The 13,356-nt window shown below is 30.1% G+C and overlaps 1 protein-coding gene across 7 annotated transcripts in view; it reads left to right on the forward strand.

Moving 5' to 3' along the window:
• Positions 1 to 13,356, forward strand: part of LOC122716049 (RNA-binding protein Musashi homolog 2) — a 190,594-nt gene that overhangs the window by 124,932 nt on the left and 52,306 nt on the right. For 2 of the 7 annotated variants that reach the window (XM_043938752.1, XM_043938749.1), the window contains exon 1: positions 11,599 to 12,219. The exons of the other annotated variants lie outside the window; for them this stretch is intronic. Coding sequence is in view for 1 of the 2 variants with exons in the window: in XM_043938749.1 (XP_043794684.1) it covers positions 12,188 to 12,219 (32 nt within the window). In the remaining variant the exon portion in view is untranslated. Of the gene's footprint in view, positions 1 to 11,598; positions 12,220 to 13,356 lie in introns of those variants that run through there. 7 annotated transcript variants of the gene reach the window in all.

A 13,356-nucleotide genomic window follows, 5' to 3' on the forward strand; every position in this document is an offset into this window, starting at 1 on the left:
AACTCTCCAAAAAGTTGTAAACTCTCTCATTAAAAAATAATAAGGGTGGGAAATTAGAAACACTTTCTACGACGGAAAGGACGGAAAAATTGATTCTTTCATATTTATACTTTATATTCAATTTCTATTAACTCTATACGAAAAATTCATCTCTAAAAATTTCAATATTTATTCAATTGTTCATTGTACAAATTTCTCCAGATTATCGAATTATTTTCAAACTGTTAAAGATTTTCTTCGAACAAGCCATCTCAGATTCCCTATTTAATATCAATCGTTCAAAAATTCTCCCTTTCTTTTTTTGTTTTTCTCCTTCTCGAACAAAAGTAAAATGTATGTCACGTCTCGTCGCGCTTAAACCATGCACGAGACGAAACACGTCTCTCCTTCAATCTCGAGCAGAGCAACGTAATCCTACATCGCGTATCTTGGATGAATAACGTGCCTCGCAGCCGATCTTCTCGCTTAGAAAATCGGACCACTCTTCTCATCCTTCTTCTTCGAGCCTTCGTCCTCCCTTTCCTCCCAAAGAACATCTTCGAGTCACTCTCCAATCACCACCGCGCTTTTTCGACTTTCGAAACAACGATTCTTCCCAAGCATTGTATATCATTTCCTTTCGTTCCTTCTGCTTCCCTTTCGGCGGGCCGGCGTTTCGAAGAGGCGAGATGAAAACGGGGCGACGTTGCCGCGAGGGAGGCGGGCAAAGTTTACGCGCCGTAAGCCGCGAAATTTACGGGGAACGAGGAAATTTATAGATTCAATTTCCGCGATATTTAATCGAGGTCGTGTCCGAGCCCGCTTAGAATTCGCGAACGAGCGAGCCCCCTCCCCCTCCCCCTCCCTTCGCCCCTCCCCCTCGCCCCTCCCCGCCCGGTTAATCGTCTCGGCCGAAAGAGACGAAACTCTTTGCAAAACTCGTGCCAGCAAATTTTCTTCCTCTTGGGTCGATCCTTGCTGCGATCAATAAAAATAAATTTTATAAATTTATATGAGCGAGAAATACTTTCAATTTGAAGATTGTGTAAAAAATAAATAATCGTATTATATTGGTTGGTTTCATTATTTATAAATGCACCAGTTTTTCGTCTGTCTACGATTTATGATTCGTCGTGATTCTTGAATTCCTATTCGAGGTTATTATAAATTCGAAGAAAAAAAATGGTAGGAATTTAAGTTAAGTTTAAGGAGGATACGAAACTTTTTTTCTTTTTTTAATTTTGTATTAATAACTTTGTCATTTATCTGATGAATATTCCTTTTCCTGCATTTATGTTGCAATATTTGTATCGCAATGTATGTTACATCGATTCTTTTTCTTGAAAAATTTTGTAGTCTATGATTGCGACATCTATGAATCAGAAATTACATTTCAATATATAGGATTGTTTTCTTAAATTTATTAAGTATATATATATATATATATATATATGTGTGTGTGTAAATAAGATGTATTTTCTTCTTTTTGCTTTAATCTTTCTAATTTTATTAACATCTATTTTATAATAATATATAAATATTATTGTATAATGATATATATATATACAATTTTATGTGTAAATTCTCAATTTCTTCTCATGTTGTTTTCATCAAATATACAGAATCATCTGTACATTTTCTTTTCAGAAATTGTAAAACTATTTCATATAAATTATTTTAATGATGATATTTTGGGAAAATGTTTATCAAGGTTGTGCTGATTTAGACAAAAATATATGAATTTTTATATTTTTCATTATATTTTTACATTTATTAATTTCAACAATAATTTATTATTTTCATCAAATGTAAAGAATCATCTGTACATTTTCTTTTCAGAAATTGTAAAACTATTTCATATAAATTATTTTAATGATGATATTTTGGGAAAAATGTTTATCAAGGTTGTGCTGATTTAGACAAAAATATATGAATTTTTATATTTTTCATTATATTTTTACATTTATTAATTTCAACTGAGAACAAACATCTTTTTTATTATTTAGTTAGGTTTCAGTATAATATACGTCAGAATAAAGATATTTATTTTTTATATTTTTATTTATATTTATATTTTTAAATTGAAATTTTTCCTTGAATTGGACTGAATGCATAATTACGTGAGTCATTAAAAGTATGCTGATCTTTTGACATTAATAAAATCAATCGTTTCTTAACATCATCTATTTTGATTAACATTGTTATCATTCACTTCTGTGAAACAATAATAAGCAATAAACAATTTAGATTATTGTTAATGAATTAAATTATCAATTATATATAATTGTAATGGCAAAAGTTACATTATTTATGAAAAATGTTTTATAATATCAGTATATGTTGAAAAAATATTTTAGTTTATTTATTAACAAATTCGATAAATAATACAAGTTGTCCCAAATTTTTTTTGTTCAAATTTCATCGATATATTTCATAAAATAAAATTAAAATGTCAGTAAAACATCACAAATGCTAACAAAAATATGTGAAACATAAAGTTATATAGAATAGTACACGATAAATATTATTATTATTTTTAGTTCGATGTTTATGTTCTCTGTAATAACATTCATATTAATATAAGTTGATACAAGTTTCTTCGTTGAATAATTACAATATATTCAAAAGTTTAATGAAATCAAACTTGTAGGATTTGTATCACAGGGATGGATATGGCATTTCCTTTATTTCATCAGTTTCTACAGTTCCTTATTTTAATTATAATTATTTTAAGTATTTTCATAATAATAATTTATATTTTAATAATATATTAATAAATATTACATAATATCCTAATAACATCTTTCCAATATGATTCAATGCAGATTAAAAATATTAATTAAAATTAATTATAAAATCATTTAAACCAGTATATGATAGTAGAAAAAAGTTCATAAATAATTAACTATTTATTAAAAAATTATAAGAAAATGTGAATTGTAAAGAATACACAAATAATGTTATTTCTCTCACTCTATTCCATTAAGGAGCAAAATGAGAAATAATATTTATATTTTTCATTATATAATGATGTGAATTTTTTTTTGAATAAATTTAATAGTTCACAAATGTCAGATTTGTATTCATAAAAACGAATTACACTTTAAAATGGATATAAATATTTATAGATTTTATACCATTTTTCATATTTTTATTTTAGTTTTTTTTTTTTTTTTTTNTTTTTTTTTTTTTTTTAATAAAGTATTTATGGATTTTTTGTTACATGATATTTTGATTTTACTTTTATCTGTAGAACATATTGCATTGGCGGAGTCGTGAATGAACATTTAAATAAAATAATATAAAAAATAGTATGAGAAAGTAATTGCACATATCTTTGTTTTCCAATAAAATACTTTTTTTATCAAACTTCATATTTCATTTTTAATGAAATCAAATTTTTCTAATCATACGAAAATATTACATTAAATAATACGAAATTTAGAATAGTTAAATCTAATTTAATTAATTGAATTAATTCTATCTAATTAATAAAAAAAGATAAAAATATTCTTTTTGTTTTTTTGATTTAAAAAGTCTTAAAAAATCAAATAAATAATTTTACGAAACTTCATATGAAATATATTGTATAAATATAAATATTCTAAAGCTTAAGAAACTTGCAAATTTTTTTTTTTGTTTTCTAAATTAAAACAAAAAAAAAAAATAGAGATTCGAGTCAATCGATCATAATAATGCAATAAAAATTTATTTTGATTCTAAATAATCAGATTGCGGATTTTTGTACAAAATTAAATTAATTCATGAATCCGAAAAAATAGAGATCGAATTAAATGGATATCATGAATGAAATTCTATATTTCCTTATGCATTCTATAGATATTTGTATTAAAATTTTATAAATATAAAACATTCACAGAATAATCGTGTAAATTTTATTCTATAGAATGAATTCATAATAAATATGATACACATATATATGATATATGATATTGGATCTAAAGTTTCTAGTTTCTCTAGTTTCTTTTTTTCATTCTTCAAATTTATATTTTGGCATAAACAAATAATAATAATAATAATAATAATCTATTTAATTATGCATGAATAAATTTCAAATGTATTATTTTACTTCCATATATTTATCATTACATATCAATATATTTGAATTATTATTATGATTTGATATTATGATAATATTATATTATATAATAACTTATCTTCTTTAAAAATTATAAAAAAAGTTGGAATATAATAAATTTCATGTCTAAAAATTTCTTGTTGCGCAAGAATGATCATGAAACGAAAAAAAAAAAAAAATGAAATGAAAGACAACGATTGTTAAAAATGTGAAAAATTATTATAATTTCACAATTTCATATTTTAAATAAGTTTTAATTATTGTTGAATAATTCTCATTTATTATATTATATTTGCATCAAAATTTTATTATCTCATGTTTATATCTTACCTTCTATTTCATCAATATCATTTTCATCTATCAATATTAAAAATAAGTTGAAGATTTTTTTTATTTCATTTTTAAGTTTATTATTATATTAATTCACGTATTCTAGAATATTTTAAATATCTACTATTGAATCCTCATAGAATTAAATATTGCAAATAATTAAATATAATTATATATATATAATTATATATTGCAAATAATTAAATATAAAATTCACAAATCTTTATTAATGACATAAGCTTTCATAGAAAAAAATCCCAATATTTGAAACATTTTTTCAAAGTCCTTCTCAAGAATTCAAATTGTTATAAATTTTGCATTTTTACAGATAGAATAACAAATGCTTATACTGCAATTGAATAGAATATATATATATATACACAAAATATATTAACTTGCATTCCATAATGAATAATTGATGCAATTCATTTTAATTTCGATTATCTTATTTTAATTTTAAAGTGAAAACTTCGAAGTTTTAATTTTTGTAATTGTCATTTCATTGGATAAAAAAATTTCATGATGCATGAAAATTGAAAATTTACCTTCCATATCTCATACTCATTCAACAATTTTACGCCAATAATTCAAATCAAAACAATATCAAAAAAATAGTTTTTCAAAATCTCGAAATTCTTGCTACGATTGACACACTCCAATATTTCCTTTTGTTCGATTTTCCTTTTAATACATATTTATATCATTACGTATAAAATAACTTACTTAATTAAACACGATTTGTTTTATGCATGGTATGGAGATAAATATCGAACAGTGAATAACGATTACGTGCTCATAACAGCGATATAAATATAATGAAGAAATAAAGAAAAACGTTAATTGCCGAGAAACATGAGCATCGTCGTAATACAATTTCAAGTTATAATATTCACAGTTTGTTTGTCTTTCACATTTACAGATATGAGATAATTAATTTTTCAAGGAATATTGTCGATATTTAATAATTAATAAAATTAAGCACTTTTTTTGACACTCCATTAGAAGATAACTTTTATTAATATTTGTCTCGATATTAACTAAATTATTAAACGTTTATTTCTCGTGCAAACGCAACGATTCGTTCAAATTTTGATATACAATGAGAAAATGAATATAAAATATGTTTATGAATGCGAGAAATTTGTTTGATTGAAACGTTACATTTATACATTGTATACATTGAAAATTGATTTAAAAAATACAAAATATGTATGAATAGACTAATTTCTAATTCTTCATATTAGATTTTTGATTAATTGTCTAAATTCTGCATTATAAATTTTTTATCTCACAATATTTATTAAAATATCTATAATATTAATAACTATAACAAGAATGATATTCTATTTACAAGTAAAATAACTTTGATTTTTGATATGTTGTCAAACTATATGTAGTTACATATTGCATATCAAAGAAATAAATGATAGTCGAAAAATAGTAATTAGAAGACAGATTGAAAATGAATTTTTTATTTATATGCTTTTAAAGATTAATTTTAACAACATGTGATTGAGCATTATCGTGTCAAAAAATGACTATTTGATTTACAATTACAATAAACGGATATTATTGATAATTATTTTGTTATAAATAATATTTTCTAATATAAATCTAAAGATTTTTAATATGATCATTTATGCAATACATTTGACTATTAATTATTAGTTCAGATATTTAAATGTATATATTTTCTATATTTATATATTTTTGCTGTATAAGAAACAAAAGATCATTATAATATTTAATTTTTGAAAAATAAACAAAAATTAAATATAAACTATATATATTATATATATATAAATATAAATATAAACTATAATGTAAAATATAATATAAAATATAAACTATAATATAAACTATAATATAAAATATAAATATAAACTATATATTAAATATAAACTATATATCACTATGTATAAACATTCTTCTTCTCATTTATCAATAAACATATCAAAGCTCTCCACAAAAACAATCAATTTTAAATTGACTGCTTTTAATCATCTTTTGTTATTCATACAGTAAAAATATAGAAATATAGAAAATATATACATTTAAATATCTGAACTATATAATTAATAGTCAAATGTATTGCATAGGTATCATATTAAAAACCTTTAGATCTATATTAGAAAATATTATTTTAAAAATTGTATTAATGAAATAAAATAAAAGTAAAGAAGTAAAAGTGATTATTATTAAAAAAAAAAAAAAATACAAAATTTGACTGTTAAAATTAAGAAAAAGCATTCTACTTGCATAGCTACAAAGTTTCTGAACTAAACCGAATTCGAATCAGCTACAATTTTGGATACCCAAAATAGCAGGTAATTTTACAAACTTTCTGGAATTCTGACCTGACCAGATCCAGAAGATTTATGACATTCTAGTGTTAATATATTTATGGAAGGACGATTCTAAAAGACTAAAATATAAAACTTACTGTACATAAAAATGCCAGTTAATTAAAGTTTATTTATTAAGTTTATAAACAATTGAAATATGCGTTGGATGAAGCAAAAGATGGGAATAGAGTCTGTCTCTGTCATACACCATCTTTGCATTCTGTTCCTCGCTTTATCTAACGCGAATTAAATTGCGAATTAAACTTAATAAATAAGTAATATTTTTATATTTATTTATACAGTCAGCAACAATTAAAATATTCGAACCTTATTTTATATAAGAAATTCACCTTATTCGAAAATTCTGATTATATTAAAAGTTTATATTTATGTAGAGTAAAATGAATTTTTCATGAAGCAATTTTTTTCTGATAAAATATCACTTTAAGGAAATGATATCAGAAGTTTTAATACCCGTCTCGTTCTTTTAAATATCTCTATGGTAATACGAGATAAAGTAGAATTTTAAATTAAAAATATGTTTTGTTTTTAGCGCTCTGTTGTCGATCTGTATTTGTGAAAAATATTGAAATTGAAATTGTATTCAAAATTGAAAAAAATAAATTTTGAAGATTGATTTTACTCTCACTTAAAATCAATATTCTATATATTGTGCAAAATTTCAACGAGATGAATTTCAAATAATTTAAATTCGAATACTTGCTAATTGAATATTAACAGTTTCAATTATTAAAACATTCTGGCACTTGGAAGCGTCTGAAAAAATCTGAAATTTTGTATTCTTTCTTTATGAAGAAAAATAAATTAGAGTGCTTCTAGATCTCTAAAAAGTTCTCAGAGATTTTTCAATTTAATTTAAAAGAAAAAAGTTTAAAAACTAAATATTAGATCGTTGAAAATTATATGAATTATATGAATTTTTAATTAATTTTTAACGTGTTGTGTAACTTCATTGAAAATAATATTAATCAAAGATTGGTATAACAAATTCAACATACCTTATTCACGAGAAGAAAGCAAAATTAAAATTATCGTAATTAAAATTATTAATTGATTTTCATTAATTTATATTTCTCGATTTAAATTTTTAACATTAACGATTAATTATTTATTTTTTTTTTTGTTATCTTTTCGAAAACTCTATTAGCAATAATTTTTTTATATTAGATATTTTAACAAAATAGATAGAAAAATTAAGGAATACTAGAAAGTAAAACAAATAAATAGAAATTATAAGAAATTTGATTTCATATCATGATACGAAAAATAGAGCGTACAATCTATTTCTATCTTAAATATGCATAAGAGAAGCATATTAGATGTTGAATTGAAGCACAATTATAACTCTGTTTCATAATAGAACAATCAATAAAACAACTATTTAAATTGCATTCAATTGTTTAAAGTTTTGAATCGATATGTATATTAATTTAAATGATATCATATTAAAAATGCAAATATTTAACGATACCCATACCTACTGATTAAATTCCAAACAATAAAATTGATCAACAAACTTGATATCTTGATACACGTTACGAAAAATAAAAGAAAACATTAGATAAAATATTTCAAGAAAAATAACCGCAGAACTTATTTAACGATATAACATTTGAGATTGTTTATCAATCACTTACAAATAAATTCATATTTCTAAAATATATATATATATACTTTATACAATATTATTTTATATATATAAATATTTTTTTATATATATAATATTATTTTATATATATACACACATTCACCTTTGACTGTCACCGCGTCGCTTAAATCCTTATTTATAACGCCGTTACCGCAAGAAAATTGCAACAATGTTTTCACGTGCACCCCTTCGTATTATTGTAATTAATCCTTCGCCCAAAATCGATCTAACTTCCTTATCGCGTATTCATCAAAATCGGAACATTCCCAAAGAGAATACCTCGCATCGGATACCACGATTCGAAGCTTTTAACGTCCTCGGGGTATCCATTCGATAGAAATCAATTACGAGCATACTTCGTTAGCTCGATTCGCGAAGTTATCTCCCGAAGGATGGCGCTTGCGAATCGATCGCGCGCCAAGTCGTATCGTATCGTATCGTGTCGTGTAAATTCAATTTACGTAATAAAATCGCGCGTCCGCGGTGTCTCGAAGTCAGGAAACGAAACGGGGGAGTACTTACAGGTTTCAACCGGCGACGTCAGAAGCACTACGACTGTGTCACTCACCCCAGCTGTCTCCTCGCCCTCGACGAGCTTCATGTTACCCGGATGAGGAAGTCCGAGAGTACTTCCTGCGTTTTGTCCCTGTCGAATCTAGAAATCGTATTTCTTTTCTCTTTTTCTCTCTCTCTTCTTCCCATCAGACGTCGAAGATCCATCTAGCGTTTCTATTTTTTTTATTTTTTTTCCAATTCCAAAATTCGCGTTCTTACCACGAGAATCATTAATCGATGTGATATCGTCACAGAAGCGCAAAAACGATTCTTTAAATAATTACACATACGGAAATAAATGAGTTTATACGGAAATACGGTGTGTACTTCGCGAGATTAAAGCCGTGATATTGTACATTTGCACCATTTAGATATTGGTTAGAACGTGTATCCGTGTTATTTGAATATCGTATCGATATTCGTAATATCGATGGACACCGGATCGATATCCGTGAATTGAATGAAAAATATATCGACAATGGGAACAATACGTTTGTTCGATCTTCATTCACGGATTTTCGAAATAAAATCTAGAATCGTGCTTTTAAACGAAATTATAAAGATTATTTTTCATTCATATTCGATCGGGAATGCTCGATCCATTCATCCACGTCCATTGATTCTACGTCATATAGATGATTATATTTTTTTGCGATATAAAATTCGCAGCCTTTTTATGTCCCATAAGTTTGCCGACGGATGGTCATCAAATAACGCCGACACATTTACCTTGGGTCGAGGCACGCACGTCCAGAATCTGGATAGCGATTTGGAGACCGGCCAGCTAGTCTCGATCCTGACCTGCCCTCTTGACATTCCACCGTACGTTTCTCTAGCAGAGAGACGGCGAACGGTACAAGGGATTAGGCCTGAGAAAAAGTGCAATCACATTTATAGTGACAAGTTAGGTATACGCCGGTACATAGACAAATATAGCCTTTTTTTGTTGAAGGTAATATTCCAAGAAAATCGAAAAAGGCAGTATAACCGTACTGTCGAAAGAAAGTAGAGTCTGAAAAAATATATCTATCTAATGTTAGGCATTATTTTCCCACTCATTTCCTCTGTTTAGTCTCTTCCTTTTATATATCTATGAACCATGTGTATTATACAGTTACATAAGTTATGGCGTTGGATCATAATGTTCCTCGTCTGATGTCGATTTCCCCATCAAACCCACGTCCCTTTGTGTCAAGGCGCACGTGTCGGTCGAGAATACCGAGGCGTTCTTGATCGCTTCTTGTAAAAATGTTTTTCCTCGCGATCATGAAAAACGAACGAACAATGCTTCCGGAAAAGCGTATTATGCGTTCTAGTAACTGTATTGTCTTCGGAGAAAATAAGTATAGGAATTATTGGCATAGAATCTACGTTTATACAACATTGAATATTTTAACCGAATATGAATTTAGTATCATATTTAATTTGTTGGTGAATCAATTTTCATAACGAAACAAATTCGAGTCTAAATAATATTGAAATAACATCAAATTTCTCTATTTTTATTGAAAATTGATGTGAGAAAAAATTCATAGAAAAAGTTAACCTAAAAATCTGTTTTCACATTTTCGTTCGATTCACGACCTCGAAATCTGGAATATGTCGGTAATAGAAGCGACCTAGCAGAAATGCGTGATATATACATTCGAACGAGCGTAAAGCGTGTCATCAATTAGAATTCTTAATTCTTTTCGTCTCCAGCAATGTAATTCGTTGCACGAACACGAGAGCCCTCAGCAAATGAAGTGTCCTCGTAAAAGGGCTTGAAAGCAAAAGAAACACATTTCTCTATATATATGTGTGCGATAGACGTACATAACTATCTTGGTCATCTACTATCGTGCCATCAAAATAAACGCAAGTTTATACAGTTTCGAAATAGCGAAACTACTAACACTTCGACGTACATCGGATAATATATTTATCGTTCAATTTTTATACATTTCATTTTTCCCGATTTAAAATCTATTAAAATTTTATTCAGTACAGAGAAACAATCACATTGTAATAAATACATGCATGATGAATTTTGTTAACACTCATTTGTTTATTTGATGAAATGATGAATAAATCAATAGACAATGCCAATAATAATAGATGTTATTAACGGGATAGGAAAAGTTTTGCCACTTGTGAACCGTATAGAATTGGAAAACCGATATTCATCAGCATCGTTAAAGCAAACGGTTAGTCGAAGTTGGGAAGTATTTAGTGAGCACCACTGCAAAGACTGGACTCGACCGCGTCGAACAGCACGAGGCGTGGAGTCTCTTAGCGAAGGGCAGAGGAATTGGCGAACCGGCGTACATTCTCCGTGTGCGTGCGCCTGTTTCGTAGTACGCGCCACGGCCGCGTTCGCATAGGGGTGCGCTCGCTTCTCCCTCCAGGTGTCCCAACCTAACCTACCCCTACTTCGCAGTGTATCCCTTGGTTCGGCCAATCCCCCCTCCCCCGACATTATACTCGTCGTCGGTCCGTGCGGTCGGTTCTCCATGCTAGAGATCCCTTCGCCTATCCCCTCCACCTTCGACGATTCCCCCACCAACAAATCGAGGAGGCGAGCGCACAGCTGCCACACTGTGAAGTGCGAGGACTGGAGAGACGCGCAGCGACGCCGTTATCGTCTGGCCGGTCGTTTGGACTAACCTACAAAACTGTCGAGGAAAGAAGAAAGGGGGAGAGACAGTGAGAGAGAAAGAAGGAGAGTGCATGAGAGAGGGAGACAGAGTAGCCGGCGTGCGTTTCTCGTGTTTTCCGGTCTCGCGGTGACTCGCGTCCTATCAATCGTGGGTGCTGTTACCGCGTCAAAGCCGGTCTTGACTGGCAACTCGTCGTTGCTGTCATCACGGCGTTCCTTTCTTTCGTTCCTCCGTTTGCGGAGGCAACGCTAGTCGAATACCAGCATAACAGTCCCTTTGTCTCGAACGCTCGGCAGTTGGCTGGTGTGTGGTTTCGCGAAGATTAGCCGGTCGTGGTTGTTTTGGCGGTACCGAGAACGAACTCGTACGATCGTGCATAGCGTGGTTATATTATATTTGTATCGTCACGACCTTGAACTTGTGTGCCTACATCAAGTCGTGTGCTTGTGTGTGTTTCGTTTAACTTGTGACATCGAAACATAGTGCAAAAAAGAAGGTAGAAGAAAAGGAACTAAGGAGATACTGGTTGAGAACCAAACGACGAGGATCCTGGAAGTGACCGCGTCCAAGAATGTTTCCTTACACGACTTTTCCGGCAGTAGGGTAAGCAAGTGACTAGTTTTTATTTTTTCTCGCGATTCAAGTCGTTCGACAGCGATTCCCTGTCCTTTTTTTGTATGTCGCTCACCATACGAAAGACTGGCTTTTTTCTAGCAGCGAATATGCAGTTCGTTCTCCTGCATCTCACGCTTCGATCATCGTGTTTTCGTATTCATATTCATGCTCATGTTCTCTCTCCTGTCCTCGCGTTAACCCTTTCATCCTTGACTGTTTGTTTTCGTCGTGCTCGACTGTCATGCTCGCTTCGAATCGCTTGATAATGAGCTTCGCGTACATACACGTTGCCTGCGTATTTGATCTTGTGCCCATGCTTTATTTCGCGTAGAAAACCGGCCAGAGGAAAAAACGCGTGCAACTGGCATCGCGATACGTGCGCGCGTGCGTGTGTGTATGTATGTGTGTTCGATGTTGCACGTATTCTGGAATGAGAGAAAGAGATGGGACGTACGTCTGTGAGTATCGGAGACAGAAAACGCCGGACCGAGAAACAGAAAGAGAAAGAGGAATGTATGCACGTTTCTACGGGATAGGAGGTACGCCCGAACTTCGAGCGCGTCGACGCTTTGTCCTTTCCCCCTTTGCTTCTTCTCTCCCTTTCTCTATCGCACTTTTGCCCTCGCGTATCTCTCGCTCTCTGTCGCTCTTATTGCCTCAATATATGTACTGCGTGCAAACGTGTAGATATGCGCGTGTATACCTACGAGGATTGTGCGGAGCCCTTGCTGGCTGGTTTCAGGAAATCAATCGTGTGCAAACGAGAATGGCTACGAGTAGACTGATTCGAAAGTTGACAGAAAAGTTCACGTGACGAACGACGATACCGGGATCGTTCCGCCATACTGTCTTTTCGCTCACAGACAGCCGGAGAGAATAGGAAGGGGGGAATGAGAAGAGAGGTTAAATATTGCGAGAAAAGTAAGAAACGTTACAGGATCCATTGAATCGCGATTTGAATCTCGTGAATTGCGTTTCGTTTAATCAAGAGTCTTCTCTGTTGTCCTAGCAATGCAATATACCAATTCGACATGGTTTGCGAGGGGAAGAAAACAGGGAAAGGGAAGTAGCGTGACACAAGAGCCGTTATGCTTGCAGTTAGGTTAGATCCTCGTGATTCCGATA

The sequence above is a fragment of the Apis laboriosa genome, unplaced genomic scaffold (genome assembly GCF_014066325.1).
Source record: "Apis laboriosa isolate Shangri-la unplaced genomic scaffold, ASM1406632v1 scaffold41_cov147, whole genome shotgun sequence".
NCBI lineage: Eukaryota > Metazoa > Arthropoda > Insecta > Hymenoptera > Apidae > Apis > Apis laboriosa.